Raw genomic sequence first — 21,425 nt, 5'->3', positions numbered from 1 at the left:
CTCCTATGCAGGGCTAGGCTGGCACTGGAGGAAGGAGGGCCAGTTTTTTTTCCTCCTGGTGGAAGCTGCTTGGGATCTTTCTCTTAAGTCCCATTTTCCAGTGGAAAGGGCCTTAAGGCGAATCCTTATGACGCAGCTGCTTTGCAAAGGCTTAGTATTTAGACATCTTTACACACAGGTTTCCTTGATATGCAGGCGCCTGGTGAGGATGGGGGCTAGGGGGCTGCAGAAACAGCATTTCTTCTGATTGCCTGATGTAATTCGGGGGGGGGGGGGCTGCTGCAAATCACCAAAAAGGAAGACATGCCTCAGCAAAGAAGAAGAGAAAGGAGGGTGCCAATTTGCATGAAATTTGCATGTGTTAATGTTTATGCATAGATGCAAATTTAGAAATGATTATTATAGCTTAAAGAGAAGTACAGTGTGTCTTAGCATAGTGTGGAAGGCTGTGAACAGATGTCCGGCGTGCCTTGCCCAGTCTGCTGTCCAGCTGCTCTTGATGGGTAACTTTTAGCTCTTCATTCTGACGGTTGTTTATCTTTAAACCGGACATGGACCGGACAGCACTTCAAATAGAGAACACTTTCGAAATAGTTCACTGGCAGCTTTTTAAATAGAGGACTGTCCTCTGCAAAATAGGACACATGGCCACCTGTCTTGGGGACAGTAGGTTGTAACTAGTTACCAGGCAGGAAGATCTGTCTATTAAATCCCATTGAGTTCAAAGGGGCATGCTCCCATATAAGCAAGTATAGGACTGCAGCCTTAACTTTACCGGCAGGGGAGAGAGAGAGGGCTCTAGCTAATTTAACCTGAATTTAAACTTTGCTGTTTTAATTCCATATTTTAACCTATATCACTTTTTGCTGTGTCGTTTTATCCTGGTTGTGCTTTTTATATTGTATTTTGTGTTTTGAAATTGTTGGTTGTTTTTATGCTGTTCATGGTTTTAATTTTTGTGAACTGCCCAGAGAGCTTCGGCTATTGGGCGGTATAAAAATGTAATAAATAATAAATAATAATGATTCTTGCTGTCAACTCTGAGCAGGAAGAGTCAAGGTGGCTCTCCTGCATCTCTCTGAGGCCATTTCCCCTTTGCTTTTGTGGGACAGGTTAGGCAGTGGGCAAGTAGGATGGAGTGGTTGCAGCATCCTTCTCCAAACTGCTGTCCTCCAGATATGTTGGATATGTCATCTCCAGCCAGCATGGCCATTTCAAAACCCCAACATGCAGAACTCTTTCGTCTACTGGCATGAGAGCTAAGGAAAACATAATGGGGAGGGGGGAGAACAAGGCATTCACTATGTTTTCGCACCATTTGTGCATGTCTATACATCTGTCATATTCATGAATTCATATTGGGCCTGTTCAGAAGATACCTTAAACTCTGCTGGTTAAAGCTCTTGAAGGGTTTAAGGTGTCTTGTGTGATGCGTTTTGCTAAACCTTGCTCACTCACCAACCACAGTCGGATCCTCTGCAGCAGGTTTAGTGACTCTAACCGTGGCTTAAAGAGTTGTGTGCGACAGAATGGCTTGTGGTTAGTTAGGGTGATCATATGAAAAGGAGGACAGGGCACCTGTATCTTTAACAGTTGCATAGAAAAGGGAATTTCAGCAGGTGTCATTTGTATGCATGCAGCACCTGGTGAAATTCCCTCTTCATCACCACAGTTAAAGCTGCAGGAGCTATACTAGAGTGACCAGATTTAAAAGAGGGCAGGGCACCTGCAGCTTTAACTGTTGTGAAGATGAGGAAATTTCACTAGGTTCTCCATATATACAAATGACACCTGCAGAAATTCCCTTTTCAATACAACTCTTAAAGATACAGGAGCCCTGTCCTCCTTTTCATATGGTGATCCTAGGTTAGTGCTAACCCAAGAGAACCACAGTTTCGCTAACCACAGAGCCTGAAGTGTCATCTGAACAGGCCTATTCATATTCTCTCATGTTGGATTTAGTGTGTCCTGCCCTATCCCAATGAAAGTGGCGTATGCAGGACAAAAGGGCTCAGCTGGCATCGGGAAGAGCAGCCATGCCTCCCAGCACTGGCCATTCATGGCCTGCCTCCCCACTCTTATCTCTGACTGGAGAGAACAGAAGGATCCTCCAGGAGCTGGGGCTTGTAGGTGAAGCCCCACCCCTGGAGGAAACCAAGGAAGGTCCACAAGTTGGATGCAAGGCCTCCATAGGCTGGATTGGGCCCATAGGCTGGAGATTCCAGATCCCTGAACCAAACCAATATCCCACTTAGATGAAAACAATCCCACATTGAATAACAGTGTCTTAGTCATATAGGCAGTGGAGGCTAGTGGCTCCGATGTCAGTGGGGTGGTGACTCCACTCCGGGTTTCAGTCAGAACTCTAAAGGAAGCAAAGGTGCAAAGTTCTGGTTCTGACTGAAACCTGGAATGGATTCACCATCCACTGACATTGGAGCCACTAGCCTCCATTGCAAATGGAGATTGTTAGCATAGGAGTGTGTGTGTGGGGGGGGCACTTGAGAACTGGGTGCAGTGTGAAAAAACCTATGGCCATAGCTAGACCAGGCCTATATCCCGGGATCATCCCTGTGCATCCAAATGACACACACAGGATCCCGGGAGCAGGAAGGGACGACCCCTCCATTTGCCTGGGATATAATCCTTAGGTCTAGCTAAGGCCTCAGTTACACAGAGGGAATTGCTGGAGGTGAATGGCAGGAGAAGACCCCTCAAAGTCTTTATGTTTTTGTTTCTTTATGAATCTATTGAAGTTCACTGTTATTGCTAATTCACATGACCAACCATTCGCTGTACATGTCTAGGTGCTTTCGCCATCCTCCTGCCGTAATGTTTGGAGTGAACAAAACAGGTTGTCTGGATTGTTCATCGTGAGTGTGAGCCATTTGCACATTGCCGTAACGCTTCTAAATACAGGATGGGCAGCAGTGTAAAACATAGCAGTTTGTGATTGTGATGAATTATTCAAACAAACCCGTTCACCAGTGGCAGGGTGCAAACTGGGCAGAGGATAATAAGCATCTATCCATATGCAGAGCAGTTATAGGAACTGCACACATCAGGTGAGGCTAAATTTGTTTGGTACAACATGTGGGTGATGTTTGGGGAAAATGGAAAGTAGCTGAACATTGTCATTCCCTCGCTGAAAATTCTGTTGGCCATTTCAAAACCTCCCATGCCCTTGAGAAATTTCAGAACAAGCCATGCTTCCAGGAACAATGACATGCTTGCATGTTATCTGCCTTCTTGTGCTATTTCAAACTTTTTTTGTGCCAAACCGTTGGCATTTCCATGGTAGGTTCCAGGTTCATGTTGGATCAACTGTGCTGGTGGGAGTGGGCTTCCTTGTCCCCTCCTCCCCACAGTAGCCCTTCCAGACCCCTGAAAATGCTACAGAGTCTGGAGACCCTGTTGAACGGGGTGAGGTGTGGTGTGTGTGGGGAGGCAAAGAAGGCAGAGGGACCTTTGTTGAGCAGAGGCCTTTCCCTTGCAGAATGCGGATCCTGGATCCAATCCAGCATTTTCAGCCCTTCTCACCAAATAACCCATGCACACAGTAATAGAACACGCATAAACAAGAATGGCAGCTGACCCAGCCTCACAACACAAAACACCTTGATCCACTGCAACTGTGAATACAACATGCATGCATAAAAGTGTGCATAATGTTGAATCAATTGGAAGCTACTGAAATTCAAGTTGACATTTGGTTTTACCCTGGAAAGCCACTCCTCATGATATGGAAACAGAACTACAAAATGGAATTCCTCGTGTGTGTGTGTGTTTTGCGTGCAGTGTTGGGTTAATGATTGTTATCACTCTCGGCCAACCTCTCTTTCCCTACTTTTCCTCATTGGCCTTTTACTATTACCTCCACTACCATGTGACTCATAATAACATAAGAAGAGCCCATGTGGATCAGCCAAAGGGTTAATTCTAGCCCAACATGCTGTTTTCCACATTGACCAGCAACCAGTAGAAAACCCACAAGCAGGACAGGACAGCAGCATGTTTGTGCCCTCGCACTAGGTATTTGGAAGCATGCTGACTCCGACCTGGAGGTTCCCTGAGGGTACCATGGTTTCAGTGGGGGCTGGTGTTTCCAGTGTCAGTGGGGCAGTGAATCCCCTCTGGGTTTCAGCCACAACCAGTCAGAACGCTAAAAGAGCTATCCAAGGGACGGCACCCTGGATAGCTCCTTTAGAGTGCTCTCTGGTTCTGACTGAAACCCAGAGTGGATTCACCTCCGCACTGACATCGGAGCCACCAGCCTCTACTTCATGGCTATTGGGCATGGATTATGCTATCCACCATGAATTTGTCCAAGCACCCTTTTAAAAATTAACCTAGCCATCACCATATCTTGTGACAAAAAAAAAACAAAAAAAAACCCTCTAATAACTATCTAGTGTGTGTAGGCAAGGGGGGATCTTTCTTCTGTCTGTCCTGATACCACTGTCCTGAGTTCTGGTATGATGAGTGGAGGGGGGAACTCTCTCTGTGTGTCCAGTCTCTTCATACAATTCATAATTTTATCTACTTCTGTCATATCTCTTCTTGGAGAGTAGTAAGAAGTCCTACTATGTCTTGTAATGAATCTGATTTGCAGCCACATTTAGGATCCCGTGTTGAGTTTTGGTTGCTCTCAACTAAAAAAAAAAATGATATCAGAGGGACCTGGAGAAGGTACAGGAAAGGAGAGTGATGCAGTAGCGAAGCCCTTGCTTTGCACATGGAAGGTCTCAGGTTCAATCCCCGGGCTTTCCAGGAAGAGCTGGAAAAGACTCCTGCCTGAAACCTTGGGGAGCCATTGCCAGACAGTGACCGGGTTCACATGGCTTGTTCTAGAGTTTCAGGGTGGTTTGTAAACTGCCCCAGCTGCCCATTGTGGACAGGTTCAGACTTCATGACAACATACACCTGGTGAGGGTAATTATGCTGATTAGGCAGCTCATGTCCTACACACGAAGGGAGGGGGGGAAAGCCATCGTGACTTATTTTCCCTCAGTGATTGTGTGAACCCATGTAGTGTAGTGTGTATACAATCCTGATCCAGATGGACCAATTGCTTGTTATGAGACAGCTTCCTATGTTGTTCTTAGTGGTCTTTCCCCCCCTGAACTCAAACGGGAAGTCGCTTTAATTCCCTTGATCGTTTTGATTGTAAGAACACAGGGAGATGCCTTATGCCGAATCAGATCGTAGGTCCATTGTCGATACTGATTGGCAGTGGCTCTTCGGGGTTTCTGGCGGGAATTCAGAGATGCCAGGGATGGAACGTGGGACCTTCTTCACACAAAGCAGGGCTTTTACCATTGTGACACTCTCCTTCCCTATATCTTCTCCAGCTAATACCTTTTTTTTTTTAGCAGAAGGCAACCAAAACTCAACATGTGGTTCCAAATCTGGTTGCATCTCAGATGCATTTCAAGGATGGTGGTATTTCTTACTGCTCTCCTGTCCCCTTACCAACAGGTACATGGCCAGCAGGCACCCCTCAAAACGTAGCGGGCGAGAAAGGGAACTCCTCCATATGTCTCCCGCCCTCTCAGGGACTTGGCTGGCTCCTGTGAATCCTGCCTTAAATCTGTGTAAAGGACCCATCCTTGTTCGGCAGCGTTTCTCTCCCACCATCCCAGCCCTAGCAGGAGCATTGCAGTGCAGTGCTTCTTGTGTCTGTCACAAATGGTTGCTTTAGAAACCAAGAGGCTGGATTTCTTGTTCAGGTTATGGCTCTCGCTGTGCATTCTGTCACATTTATTGAGAGCAAAATTGAATTCCTTGCAATCCGAGTTTTTCATGAGATCTTTGCCCTGTTTTTTCCCCCCAGTAGGGAGAGGTGTAGAGTTGGTCTTGGAAGGAGCGGTTCAACACTGGTTTACGTGCTGGATGCAGTCTGCTGCTTTGGATGGGTACCAGAGAGTCTGGGTTTTTTATGCATCAGAAAGGAAATAAATAATCACATCAACCCCCCCCCCTTTTTTTTTTTGCTGTCTGGGAAGGAGACAGCCTACCAGCCGACTTCATTCGAAGCTCTGTTCTTCTCCAAAGGTCCTGATTTAATAAACACAGATCAGAAGCCAATCCCCTCGGGGGAGGAGATTACGTTCATATGGCTTAGAGAAATTAATTGGTTTATCTAATTCATGTCATTCCCATATCTACATGTTCCTCCTACAGACTTATTATTGTTTGTCCTTTTTCCTCCCCTTGGTGATAATTCTTGTTGGGCAGATGCTTCCACTTAGCCTGTTTTTAGTCACTGCACTAGCCATTTCCCATTCAGAGATGTTTAAGTCTATTTGAGCAAGACTGAAAATGAGACTCATTTAAACACATCTGTGCACACCACCAGTGATGCAGCTGGATAATTTTAGACCCTGAAATGAATGGCCATACAGGGGGGAGGGGGGAGGCTTCAGACAGCCACATGTATTATTTTCATTGTGAAGCTCATGAGTAATATTTCTCTTCTCTCCATATCCTCCCTGTTCCATGCTTTAACAATGCTCCTGCATTCCTGATGTTAGACCAAATGAATATTTTAAAAAACTGTTTGTTAACCCTGATAATAACAATTAAAAAAGAAATTCCTCTGAATATGAGCAGTTTTGCATTTTACATTTACTTCAATCATGGCCCCGTTATGACTCCAGGAATAAAATGGAGTTTGCTTCTCCTGCCCTAAGGCTAAGCACATTTATTTTTGTTGTAGAAGAAGATAATATATATTTTAAAGTATAATCAATAAAAAGTGCATCAGTAACCACATGCACCCCCAGCTGGTCCTGACATTTAAACCATTGTTTAAACATAAGCCAAAGAATGGATGCTGCAGTTAAACTAGAGCATTTGCTACCACAAGGCGTAGTGGTGTCCACCAATTTGGATGGCTTTAAAAGGGGATTGGATAAATTCACAGGGGAGAAAGCTATCAATGGCTACTAGTCCTGATGGCTAAGTGCAATCTCCAGTATCAGAAGCAGTGTGCCTACATACTAGGAAACATGGGCAGAGAAGGTGCTGCAGCACTCATGTCCTGCTCGTGGGTTTCCTGTGGGCAGCTGGTTGGCCACTGTGTAAACTGAATGCTGGACTAAATAGACCCTTGGTCTAATCCAGCATGACTCTTCTTATGTTCTTAAGCCCAAGTGATGAAACTGGGTGTGTTTGCTGCTGCCCCCAACACCTGACACTCTGTAGGTAGTTATCCGCTCCCTCCCCCATCCACAGGCTTTGGCCCCAAGTTTTAGACCTTGCTGTACCACTGCACATCACATGCGCACACACACCAAGAAGCCATCGCTCAGTCCAGTACTGCTGCTTTTTAGCCAAAAATTGCTGAGGGGCTCCAGAAAGAAAATAAATAAGTGAGAAATCTACATGGACCTTCCGTCACAGCACAGGGCATGGGGTTGGAATCAGATTTAGTCATACTTAGAGGAGACCCATTGAAATAAATGAGACTTAAATTAGTTATGACTATCTTCTCCCATTGATTTCAGTAGGTCTTCTCTAACTATGACTAAATCTGGATCCATGTAGTAGTAGTTACCTAGTGCTGATTTTAGTAATATGTTAAGAACATTCGATTTTTACTTTTTAAAATCAACAGCCCCCTGATCCAGTGAGCCTCATCAATGCACACGGAGGGTGCATGCATCCCTAGAATGTTGTGTGATTCTCTTTTATTTTTTAGAAAATCTTTTCTTTGGCTTTCTATCTTGCTGATCTCTTTAAAATATTCCCAGAGTGGGCAGCCTACCTTCCACAACTCTGGAATTCGGCCATTATGTCTTTAAATTTTTTTTTGCTTTCTCATATGCACTTGAATCGCTTCCAAAATAAAATGGATTTTTTTTTTGCCTTAGAAAATTGTTTTTGGCATTCTGTGTGCATTTTTTGTTTTGGGCTAAATCCTTCTCTATTCTGGAGACCTGGGATAACACATTGATTTAGAAAGGCTAACACTTGCTGCATGGAAGGAGTTTTTCTTAGACCTTGCAATTTTCCTTAGCATGTGTAAGGGGGGTTATAGGAGCTTGTTAGCACATCAGAAAGCAGAAGCTTTTGGGGGAATAGAAGGGAATTAAAAGGTTGTAGAAGTCATGGTGGTAACACTTCAAGGTTAAGGGGACAAGTGGGAGTACAACCAAAACATTGTATCAAGGGTGAGATGCTTTAAGACATTAGTCATTAGTAGTGTGTGATTGTGCCAATTGTCTTGTTCCTTAGAAGGGAACTAGGTATATAGAAAAGTAGCCTTGTGGTTTAGAAAAAGAAGATGTAAACAAGAAAGTTGACCACATGAAAAGCAGAAGTGTGGTCCAGTTTAGACAAAAACAAGTACCTCAGAAAGAATGAGATATTCTGTGAAGAGGATAGATGATGTGGACCAATGAACTTAGATCTGTTAAAATAAATATATATGTGTTAAGGAGGGAGTCACTGGCTTTGAGAAGGGCTTTTAAGTCTGAACACAGAAGAGGAGGAGGCCTTTCCTTGCCCTTCCCTCAGGCTTGAGATCCAGGATGGATGTTGCTCTAAGCCTAGCCTGTAGGCCTCAGTGACTCCTTGGTTTTGCTTGGGAGAAATAGAAGTCCCTCTGCAGAGAAGGATCTCTTTTGCAGAGTCAGTATGAGTGGTGCAGAATTTGGGTGTATAAAGCTGCAAAATTTGTGAGTATGCCACTTTGCTTTGCTTGGGCAGAAAGTCTGTAATTATGTTTAACTTTATTTTTCCTTTAATAAAATCTGTTTAATTTTAATTTTGAGTAGATGTCTTAAGTGCCAAACCCAAGTATTGAGACCGTATGGAAGGGAGGACAGGGCTCCTGTATCTAACAGATGTACAGAAAAGGGAATTTCAGCAGGTGTCATTTGTATGCATGCAGCACCTGGTGAAATTCCCTCTTCATCACAATGGTTAAAGCTGCAGGAGCCCTGCCCTCCTTTGTATCTGGTCAAGTGAACAGGGCTTCTACAGCTTTAAATGTTATGACGAAGATGGAATTTTACCACATGCTGCATGCATACAAATGACACCTGCTGAAATTCCCTTTTCTCTACAACTGTTAAAGATACAGGAGCCTTGTCCTCCTTCCCATATGGTCACCCTACTGTGTTTTGGATCTGTTTCTCTCCAGAATCCTTGCCAGGGTGTGGGTGAATTCTGAAGTGCAGGCACTCACAAAGGCAGTCTCCATTGCTTCACCCTTAAGGAGAGTCCAAAAATTCAGGCAACTGTGTTGATCCATATCAACTCATCAATTCCGGCAATTTGCATCTCCACCAGGTTGTTGTTGTTGTTGTTGTTGTTGTTGTTGTTGTTGTTTCGGCAAAGCTAATGGGACTTAGTTTGCCTTTCAAGACCGCATCACCCCAAAATACTTTGCTTTACAACAGCAATAGCACAGAACAATATATTGTTACTGGGAAAATTCATCCCTCACCCCCAGCTACTGCAAGGATTGCAGCTAAGCTCAGAGGAAACAAAGAAGTCTGCGGAGAGTGGGTGGGTGGTGGCAGATGATGTCAGCGTTCCTGCTAATGAGAAAGGCCAGCACAGCCTCCCTGAGACACGCACACACTGGTTCCACTACATCACTACACCATTGCACCTTACCATTTCCCCACACTCCCCACATGCAGTGCCTTCTTAATACTTTGCATTTCACTTCCTGCTCCTGAATTCTGAACACACACATTCACTGGGACTCCTTATGAGTGCATCTTTGCTAACAAACACAAGGCTGCAGTTGATAGTAACAGAAAAAAAGAATACCAGGGGGCATACAGCTGCGTGTAATGATTTGCTTATCAAGAATGTAAGATAACTGAATATAGTTTATCAACAGTTCTAAATTTTAAACTCCAGATCAGGTCAAAGTAATATCGTCGTCCTTCATAAACAGTTACATTCAGGGTATTGTGTCTAACAGACAAAATTATTTCCACAAGCAACGTTGTGTCCAACAGAAAAAGTTATTACAAAAAACTACATTGTTTAATTTATGAGTCTGCCAGACAAAATTGTTGCAACAGGCTACTTTGATATCATGAACAGTTGTACACTGGCAACGTTGTGTCCAACAGAATAGAGTATTGTAACAAGCTACATTGTTTAATTTGTAAGTTTGCCAGACAAAGTTGTTACAACAAACTGCATTGTTATATTAAATTACAACACACTGCATTGTTTTGTTTACAGGAATCCAGTATATGTCCTGTTTCATTCTAGTTATATTCATTCATCAGATGTACAGTCTCTAATGTTGCTGTATGTGAGTGATAGCTGTGGGGGTGTAGCTAAACTTAATTAATTATTCCAAGAGTTATTTTTAATTGTTGGTCTAGGCCCTTCGAGGGGAATTCTTTCTTGACCCCGGCTAAAAATTCAGCAGCTTCAGACAGCAAGAAAGCAATCCATCAGGTGATTTCACTTGCACCAACCCAGGAGAAGGCAAGATCAGCACTGGGGTGGGTGTGCTGGAGGATGCATTCCTAGAAGTCTGGGAACACATCTTCCAGCCACCCCAGGGCCAATCCAGGCCTTCTCCTTGGCTAGATCAGTGCTGGGGGTGCTGGAGGACATCTTCCAGAGCCCCCAGGGCCAATCCAGGCCTTTTCCTGATTGCGCCAGCCCAGGATAAGGCTAAATCAGAGATTGGGGGGCTAGATGATGCATTCCTGGAAGTCCTGGAACTTGTCTTCCAGCGCTCCCAGGGCATTCTCCAAGGTTGGCACGATCATGCTGGCCCAGGAGAAGGCTAGATCAGCACTGGGGTGGGGTGGGGGGACACTTTCCCAGAAGTCTGGGAACATGTCATTCTAGGCCCTCCCAATGTGGATCCCAGCCTTCTCCTTGGCCGGAGCAATCCCGGAAGTCCGGGAACACATCCTCTGGGGCTTTTCCCTGATAAATTGAGGCCCAGTCCAAATTGCCCAGGAGATCCCCATTTTTCCAGAAGTCTCTGGGGTTTTCCAGGTCATCTGGTCACCCTATTAGAGGTATTGTAATGGCTGTGGCACACATCTCCAGCAAAGGAGATCGTTACCTTGTCGTGGTGCTGGAGCTTGAGCACCTCAAGGATGCCATGAGCTAAACCGTGAAGGGACACCCAAGACGGGAAGGTCATGGCAGAGAGGTCAGACTCAATACGATACCTGGGGAAGGTAATGGCAACCCACCCCAGTATTCTTGCCATGAAAACTAAATGGATCAGTACAACCAGAGATATGTCGGTATACCATCGGAAGATGGGACCCCCAGGTCGGAAGATGGTCCAAATGCTACTGGGGAGGAACAGAGGATAAGTTCAAGTAGCCCCAGATGTGATGACGCAGCTAGCTCAAAGCCGAAAGGACGGCTAGCGGCCGATGGTGCTGGTGGTGAACGACGAATCCGATGTTCTAAAGATCAACACACCATAGGAACCTGGAATGTAAGATCTATGAGCCAGGGCAAATTGGATGTGGTTATTGGTGAGATGTCAAGATTAAATATTAATATATTGGGTGTCAGTGAACTGAAATGGACCGGAATGGGCCACTTCACATCAGATCACCACCAGATCTACTACTGTGGACAAGAGGATCACAGAAGAAATGGAGTAGCCTTCATAATTAATAATAAAGTGGCTAAAGCAGTGCTTGGATACAATCCAAAAAAACGATAGAATGATCTCAATTCGAATTCAGGGTAAGCCATTTAACATCACAGTGATCCAAATATATGCCCCAACCACAGATGCTGAAGAAGCAGAAATAGATCAGTTCTATGAGGATCTGCAGCACCTACTGGATAATACACCAAAAAGAGATGTTATTTTCGTTACAGGAGACTGGAACGCTAAGCTGGGCAGTCAAATGACATCTGGAATTACAGGTAATCATGGTCTAGGAGAACAAAATGAAGCGGGACATAGGCTGATAGAATTCTGCCAGGACAACTCACTGTGCACAACAAACACTCTCTTCCAACAACCAAAAAGACAGCTTTATACATGGACTTCACCAGATGGCCGACACCGAAATCAGATTGACTACATCCTTTGCAGCCAAAGGTGGCGGACATCTATACAGACAGTAAAAACAAGACCTGGAGCTGACTGTAGTTCAGATCACGAACTTCTTATTGCACAATATAGAATCAAACTAAAGAGAATAGGGAAGACCCACAGATCAGTTAGATATGAGCTCACTAATATTCCTAAGGAATATGCAGTGGAAGTGAAGAACAGATTTAAGGGACTAGATTTAGTAGATAGGGTCCCGGAAGAACTATGGACAGAAGTTCGCAACATTGTCCAAGAGGTGGCAACAAAAAACATCCCAAAGAAAAAGAAAACCAAGAAGGCAAGATGGCTGTCTGCTGAGACACTGGAAGTAGCCCAAGAAAGAAGGAAAGCAAAAGGCAACAGTGATAGGGGGAGATATGCCCAATTAAATGCAAAATTCCAGAGGTTAGCCAGAAGAGATAAGGAATTATTTTTAAACAAGCAATGTGAGGAAGTGGAAGAAGACAATAGAATAGGAAGGACAAGGGACCTCTTCCAGAAAATTAGAAACATCGGAGGTAAATTCCAGGCAAAAATGGGTATGATCAAAAACAAAGATGGCAAGGACCTAACAGAAACAGAAGAGATCAAGAAAAGGTGGCAAGAATATACGGAAGATCTGTATAGGAAGGATAATAATATCGGGGATAGCTCAGACGGTGTGGTCAGTGAGTTAGAGCCAGACATCCTGAAGAGTGAGGTTGAATGGGCCTTAAGAAGCATTGCTAATAACAAGGCAGCAGGAGACGATGGTATCCCAGCTGAACTGTTTAAAATATTGCAAGATGATGCTGTCAAGGTGATGCATGCCATATGCCAGCAAATTTGGAAAACACAAGAATGGCCATCAGACTGGAAAAAATCAACTTATATCCCCATACCAAAAAAGGGAAACACTAAAGAATGTTCCAACTATCGGACAGTGGCACTTATTTCACATGCCAGCAAGGTAATGCTCAAGATCCTGCAAGGTAGACTCCAGCAATTCATGGAGCGAGAATTGCCAGATGTACAAGCTGGGTTTAGAAAAGGCAGAGGAACTAGAGACCAAATTGCCAATATCCGCTGGATAATGAAGAAAGCTAGGGAGTTCCAGAAAAACAACTATTTCTGTTTTATTGACTATTCTAAAGCCTTTGACTGTGTGGATCATAACAAATTGTGGCAAGTTCTTGGTGGTATGGGGATACCAAGTCATCTTGTCTGCCTCCTGAGGAATCTGTATAACAAACATGTAGCTACGGTAAGAACAGACCATGGAACAACAGACTGGTTTAAGATTGGGAAAGGAGTACGGCAGGGTTGTATGCTCTCACCTTACCTATTCAACTTGTATGCAGAACACATCATGCGACATTCTGGGCTTGACGAATCCAAGGCTGGAGTTAAAATCGCAGGAAGAAACATTAACAATCTCAGATATGCAGATGACACCACTTTGATGGCTGAAAGCGAGGAGGAGCTGAGGAGCCTTATGACAAAGGTGAAAGAAGAAAGTGCAAAAGCTGGGTTGCAGTTAAACCTCAAAAAAACCAAGATTATGGCAACCAGCTTGATTGATAACTGGCAAATAGAGGAAGAAAACGTGGAGGCAGTGACAAACTTTGTATTTCTGGGTGCAAAGATTACTGCAGACGCTGACTGCAGCCAGGAAATCAGAAGATGTTTACTTCTTGGGAGGAGAGCAATTACAAATCTTGATAAAATAGTTAAGAGCAGAGACACCACACTGACAACAAAGGTCCGCATAGTTAAAGCAATGGTATTCCCGTAGTAACCTATGGCTGCGAGAGCTGGACCATAAGGAAAGCTGAGCGAAGGAAGATAGATGCTTTTGAACTGTGGTGTTGGAGGAAAATCCTGAGAGTGCCTTGGACTGCAAGAAGATCAAACCAGTCCATACTCCAGGAAATAAAGCCAGACTGCTCACTTGAGGGAATGGTATTAAAGGCAAAACTGAAGTACTTTGGCCACATAATGAGAAGACAGGATACCCTGGAGAAGAGGCTGATGCTAGGGAAAGTGGAAGGCAAAAGGAAGAGGGGCCGACCAAGGGCAAGATGGATGGATGATATTCTGGAGGTGACAGACTTGACCTTGGGGGAGCTAGGGGTGACGACGACCGACAGAAAGCTCTGGTGTGGGCTGGTCCATGAAGTCACGAAGAGTCGGAAGCGACTGAACGAATAAACAACAACAATGGCACACAGTCTGTGGAGTTCACTGAAAGACAGTTTCAGTTCTTCAAGAAGAGTAAACACTTGGTTCACTCTGTCAATTTTTATTTGTCTTTCTCATTCATACCTATCTAGAACTTTGGGGCAAAGTCTGAGTTCTGCTTCAAATCCATCCATGTCACTGCTATAATGACTTACAAATGGTCTGAGTTTTCCTGGATCAAGGGAGTAACAGCACTTGGGACTGAAAGTAGTAACCTCATTCAAAACATTGCAATTGTCTGTAAATCTTCTCTGAAGTTCACTAATAGTGCTATCAACAACAGGAAGGAACACGTTAATTCTAAAATCATGGTCAGTTTTTGGATCAATACTTTCCACTGTTTTTAATCAGTAACGTAGTTTTGAAATTGTTTTGGAATACAGCGCATTCTCTTTTCTTTATTTTGCATTTTGATTTAATTTTCTTCTGCAAACATTTTCACATCTGCCATAATTTTACAGAAATTTTCCTCCTGCTCTCTGAGGTCTTGCAATTTATCAATCAGAGAATTAACAAGGGCACATGCTTGAGCCGCACTGCAATCGGATTTTTGCACTTTTAGTTCAAGAAGCACTTCACTAAAAATATTCAGGCAAAACACAAAGCCAAAATCTGTTTGATTTAGAATGCAACAAGCCTCTACACTTCTTTCTGAATTTGATTCATTGCTGATGATTATATTCAGAAGCAATAAAATTACGGGAAGTGTTGACTTAACAGCTAGACACGATGCAATCTGACACACCAGGCAAGTGTCTGACAATCTTTTTAATTCAATAATTTTATTCCTTGTTTGTCTTTGCAATTCAATGAAACATGGATGCACATAAGAAGAGGATACAGATATGTACAGTTGTTGAAGAAGTTTGCAACAACATCAATATTCTTACATATATCAACAATAATTAATTTCAGCCTGTGGTTGAAACAATGGACATAGATGGCCTGCACCCCATTTAGTTTTTGACTCGTTACATTGGCACCATCATATGTTTGTGCTATGCAGTTCTTGGTATCTATGCCACAACATGCTAAGATTTCCTTTATGTGACTCAGTAGTGAAGGAGCATTCAGTGAATGGCATGGATGAAAACCAACAAAATGTTCATATATATTGCCATTGTAGCAATAATGGAGAACTAGTGACATTTGTTCCTGCTTACGTATGTCCTTAGTTTCATCATCAATCAATGCAAAGAAGCCAGCTTCCTTCACTTCATGAGAAATTGACTCCAGAACCATTCAGTTCATATTGCTTAACAATTCATCTTGAATGGAATGATGTGTGTACTTTGCATTGTGAGGAAGAGCATCTATTTTAGACTAGATTCTGGGATCATGTTTTGCAACTAGATGCAAGAGTTGAAGAACATTTCCCCTGTCATCACTTCTCTCACTTTCCCAATGTTCACGCTGAGCAATTTTTTGTACAGCAGCGAGCAAAAGAATTTCTGTCAGAATGGTTATATAATGCCTATTTTCTTTGATAAGTTGTTTATGAGCATCACTTAATTGCACTAAAACTGAGCCTCCTTTGGATTTCTGTGTTTGTTTGTAACTCTCCCATGCCACCTTACAGACTTTGTGGACTGCACTTCTGTTATGCAGCTTCAATCCTGAATCATTAGCAGTAGCTTTTTTCCAGTTGTTGTACCCTTTATGACTAAATGGATTTTCAGCAGTACAGGGATCTTTCCCAAAGAAATGGTGACAAGCAAAGCATAACACAGCATTTTATATTACACTTTATTCTAACCAAGAATAGCATTTGTACCATGCTGGGTTGAAATGTCACAACAATTGGCCATATTTTGTTGTTGGATAACTTTTTAGCACTGGCTGAATTGGACTTTTCTTTTGAGACTGTGCAATGTCACTTGGACCAGGTAACTTTTTTTTTTTAACAGAGGGAGGCATTAGCTCATCCCCTAAACCAGCATCTGGCAACTCTGAAACACTTTAGTCTTCAGAATTATCTATTTCAGAAATATCAGACTCACTACTATTGCCAGATAATTCCTCCTCCCAGTCAAGTTCTGGTTCTGTTAGTTTTTCCAAGGAACCCTGTGCTTCTGTGGCATCAGACCAGTCATGGTCTGGTTCTGTTAGTCTTTCCAAGAAAGGCGTCAGCAGTTAGCTTCTTCCAGATAATTAATCACCATGACAACAAGGCCTCAAAGCCTCTGCCCAAGCAGTCACCCAGCAGTGAGCTGACCAAGCAGCTCTGGAACTGGCTCTGGAACTGGATCAAACCCTCTCCCCCACTGCTGTTGCCTTCTTGGCCATCCCAGAATGCAAGCAATTATAACAGGAGTCCAGAAACTGGGGTGGGAAGCTCCTTGTTTGGGGGGGCAGTTGCCCCCTTCCACCCCCACCCCCCATTCCCTGGAGCCACCACTGATTCTATAACTTCCTTTTCCCCTGGACAAAGGAAAGGTCTCCCAAAAGGTCGTTTGTACTGGGGAACCTCAAGTGCTTACGACCGTGGCACAATACCAGAAATCCCCAGCAGAGGTCAGGCTCCGCCAAGCAAAGCCCTGGAGCAAGCCTCGCCCTCGGCCGGAGAACCTGTTCGCTGGACTTTTCCGTGGCAGAGAACCTCATTTGTTTTCTCTGGAGCTCCATGGATCTACATAATCTCCTGAAATAATTAAAAACAACCCTGTGAGCTACTTGTGAAGCTGCTGCACTCCGCCGTACAAATCGCAGCCATAAATAGCTCCCACGGAGAGGGATGAAGGGATCCGAGGGCAGATGGGAACAGCACAGAAAGGTTTTTCAGACATTGGTTAAAGATAACACTGGTCTGGGAAAATGCCGGGGCTTAAAGAGACAAAACTGCTCTGGCTGAGCTGGCTCTCCAGGGAGGCAAGGAAAAGGACATCGCTTTCTCCACTTTGCCGAGCAGCCTCATGCAGCTTGTTCTAGGATGACTAGATTAAAATGTAGTGGAGGCTGGTGGCTCGGATAATGGGGCAGCACTATCAGCTCTAAATAAGCTTTCCAAGGTGCTGAATCCTATCTCCAAAATAAGTTCAGAAACTTGGATAGTTCCTTTAGCATTATGGGTGGTTCTGCTTGAAACCCAAAATGGATTCCCAGCCCCACCAAAATCGGAGCCACCAGCCTCCACTGGAAACGTCCATTGTGTGATTCTCCACCTGCAGTCTGAAAGTGGTGCAGTCCTGGAAGGGCTTTACCACCTTCTTAGCTGTTGGGCCAAACAACACCCTTCCCCACGATGGCACCCTCTAGCTGTTTTGGACTACACCTTCCATCATGACCACTGTTAGGGCTGACTGGAGTTGTGGTCCAAGCCACAGAGAGAGTAATACATTGGGAAAGGGTGCTTTAGATGAAAAGCCCAAATTTCCGCTTACATCCTGTCACAAAGAAGTCCTGTGAGCAAAACTGGCACTGTTCACTGACCCTAGCAAAATCATGGTATGTTCTATTATTCACTTTATTTATGTCATTAGTATCTTGCCTTTCCCCAAGGAGTTCAATTTGGCATACCTGGAGAGCCTCCCTCCCTCTCTCTTTATCTTCACAATGACCCTGTGAGGTAAACTGAGCTGGATGACAGTGCCTGACCCAAGGTCACCCATGGTGAGTGGGGAATTTGAATCCAGGATGCTCTACTCTGAATCCAGTAATTTATTTGCCACCCTGCATTAAAGATTTAACATAACGAATTTGGTTTTAAATTTGGTCATCTTTATTAGCTTGTTCATGAAGCTCAGTGGATGAGCAGCAATCACTCACTCTTTCTCCGCCTAATTCAATGTATGGGATTTTGGGAAGGAAAAAATGGTACATCTTATTGAGCTCCTTCGAGGAAGAGGCAGGGATACAAATGTTGTGGTAATTCAATTAAACCAGTTAGGATGCGCGTAGTACCTTCCAAAAATAAATAACAGTTATAAGCATGAGACACTTTTGCCAAAATCAGAGGCCTAATCTATACCAGGCAGGATACTGCACTATAAAAGGGGTATATAAAAGGCAGGAGCCACACTAAACAGGATGTAGCACTATGAAAGTGGTATATGGTGTATGTCAGTGGGCCCCAACAGTTGTCAGTACACTTCAACACCACTATAAAGCAGTAGTGTGGCTCCTGCCTTTTATATACCACTTTCATAGTGCAATATCCTGCTTGGTGTAGATTAGGCCAGAGATGACCTATGAGGAAAAATATCACTTAAGGATTCTCAGTTTTAAAATGCTGGTGCAAGTGAATGGGTAAGAGACGGGATCATGCTTAAGCTGTCACCTCTAAGGGAAAGGTTTCCTAATTATTATTTTATGTTTATCCTGCCCTTCCTGAAAGGGGCTCATTTTTATCCTCATAAGAACCATCTGAGGTAAATAAGGATGAAAGAGTGACTAGGCAAAAGGTCACCCAGCAAGCTTCATGCATGAGTGGGGATTTGAACCCAGGCCTCCCTTGCCTGAATCTGACATTCTAACCACTACACCACACTGGCTCTTCTGCTTGAGTGTTGCAAATGTGTAATATTTCTCCAATGTCTTTCTCCCACCCACCCCTTTCTGCAGACTCTACATACAACTTCTCTTCTCAGCCTGGGCTGATAAGAATGGCTAACTTCACCAATGACAACTTCACCAAGGAGAACATCCCCAAATACAAAACTGTGGAGATGGTCTTTATAGCCACAGTAACCGGGTCACTGAGCCTTGTCACTGTGGTAGGGAATATCTTGGTCATGCTGTCCATCAAGGTGAACCGCCAACTCCAGACTGTCAACAACTACTTCCTCTTTAGCTTGGCCTGTGCTGACCTGATAATTGGAGCTTTCTCCATGAATCTCTACACAGTCTATATTATCAAGGGATATTGGCCACTTGGAGCTGTGGTGTGCGACCTCTGGCTGGCTCTGGACTACGTGGTGAGCAATGCCTCTGTCATGAACTTGCTCATCATCAGTTTTGACCGCTACTTCTGCGTCACCAAGCCCCTGACCTACCCAGCTAGACGGACAACCAAAATGGCAGGGCTGATGATTGCTGTCGCTTGGATACTATCCTTTATTCTTTGGGCACCCGCCATCTTGTTTTGGCAGTTCATTGTTGGGGCAAGGACAGTTCCAGAAGGTCAGTGCTTCATTCAGTTCCTCTCCAACCCAGCTGTAACTTTTGGCACAGCCATTGCGGCTTTCTACCTCCCTGTAGTTATCATGACTGTGTTGTACATCCACATCTCGCTAGCTAGCCGGAGCCGTGTGAGAAGACACAGGCCCGAGAGCAAAAAGGAGAAGAAGTCTAAGCCACTTAATTTTCTGAAGAGCCCGCTAGTGAAGCAGAATAACAACTCACCCAAAAAAGCATTGGAGGTGAAGGAGGAGGTGAAAAACGGGAAATTAGAAGAGCAACCCTTACAACAATCAGAGACTACTGGCCATCAAGAGGAAAAAGAAACTTCCAATGAATCCAGCACAGTAAGCATCACCCAGACCAATAAAGAGAAGCAAATGCTGGAAATTGTGCCAGCAGACCCAGGGCAGAGTCCAGCCCACCCGCGGATTAACCCTGCCTCGAAGTGGTCCAAAATCAAGATCGTCACTAAGCAAACTGGTACAGAATGTGTCACTGCCATTGAAATTGTCGCAGACAAAGAAGCCAGTTCTACCCCAATTACCTTGTCAAACAGCCGTCCGGCTAATGTTGCCAGGAAATTTGCTAGCATTGCCCGGAGTCAGGTCCGGAAGAAGCGCCAAATGGCAGCCCGAGAGAAGAAAGTCACCCGAACCATCTTTGCCATCTTGCTAGCCTTCATCCTGACATGGACGCCTTACAACGTGATGGTTCTCATTAATACCTTCTGCAATTATTGCGTCCCTGACACCGTCTGGTCCATTGGGTACTGGCTGTGCTATGTCAACAGCACCATCAACCCAGCTTGTTATGCTCTTTGCAATGCCACGTTCAAGAAAACCTTCAAGCACCTCCTTATGTGTCAGTACAGGAACATCGGCACAGCGAGATAATCTGGAATTTAGGGGACTGCTTGGCAGAGGTATTGTGGAGACGCGTTCTTCTGTTCTCCAGCTAGACAAACATACTGTTGTAACTGTACTGTTCAATTCCAGACAGAGCCCTTCATCAAATGCAGAATTAAAACCAGAGATAAGACACACCACCTTGAATCATTCTTGGCCCTCAAGCATCTGCTAACCATGAAGCAGCCCTGCCACCCATATGACCCCTGACTGTGCTTCTCCAGAGAACAAGGGAGAAAGTCATCAGGGATTGGATGCTGTAAGAGGTCCCACAGTTTAATCGGACAGTTATGATGGATCCCACTCCTTGCCCCGTCGCTCTTGAAATACTGGTTGAACGTTCATTACCCTTGGATCTCACTGGATAAAACCAGAATCCCATGCTGATGGCTATGCTAGTACACTAGGTGGAACATCCCTGGCTGAGCACATGTGATGGAACAGGAAGTTGCTCCTTTCGCTGGATGCTCTGATAGCTGTGTGTGTGTGTGTGTGTGTGTGTGTGTGTGTGTGTGTGTGTGTGTGTATGAGAGAGAGAGAGAGAGAGAGAGAGAGAGAGAGAGAGGGTGCAGGTAGATGGGAAGGTGTAACAGTGCGAATTCATGCATAAACAATGAATATCAGGACAAAATGGGACTGTCTCAGGAGGCAGCAAATTCTGCTTTGAGTTGTAAGATTGGGCAGGCTCAGAAAAGGTGACCAACCAATGCATACTTTCCTACATTTTAGCACTTTATCCAGTTGGGTTTCCAGTGCCCCAAGTGTGAAGGACCTGTTCCCCTTAGGGAGTATCCCTACAGCTGGACCAACCTGCCTGCTTAAAAGGCTACATGGGGAACTTACAGTCCGTCTCGACTTCTTCTTGACTCCCCGTGGAGGTGGAGTGCGGGGTGGGGGGAGTTGGGCCAGACAAATGGCTGAATGGAGACATTCATTGAATCATTGGCACCATTTTTGAATATATATATATATGCAGAAACACACACACACACACACACACACACACACACGCAACAAACCAACAAAAAAAGCAACATTTTTGTCCAGGTGCCAAAGACATGTTTCTAGAAAGATGTTTGTGTCAGTGTTAAGAACGACTGTCTTCTAGGCAGCAGACACTT

At 44.3% G+C, this 21,425-nt stretch overlaps 1 protein-coding gene across 1 annotated transcript in view; it reads left to right on the top strand.

Moving 5' to 3' along the window:
* CHRM4 (cholinergic receptor muscarinic 4) overlaps positions 1-20,704 on the top strand; it is a 51,279-nt gene extending 30,575 nt beyond the window's left edge. The window contains exon 2 of the mRNA XM_063118829.1: positions 18,842-20,704. Within this exon, the coding sequence (XP_062974899.1) occupies positions 18,842-20,292 (1,451 nt within the window). The 3' untranslated portion in view covers positions 20,293-20,704. The remainder of the gene's footprint in view (positions 1-18,841) is intronic.
* The last annotated feature ends 721 nt before the right edge of the window (positions 20,705-21,425 follow it).

This window comes from Elgaria multicarinata, chromosome 2 (genome assembly GCF_023053635.1).
Source record: "Elgaria multicarinata webbii isolate HBS135686 ecotype San Diego chromosome 2, rElgMul1.1.pri, whole genome shotgun sequence".
In the NCBI taxonomy this organism is placed as follows: domain Eukaryota; kingdom Metazoa; phylum Chordata; class Lepidosauria; order Squamata; family Anguidae; genus Elgaria; species Elgaria multicarinata.
Note: the sequence above shows the minus strand (reverse complement) of the source record. Positions and strands in the feature narration are given on the sequence as shown.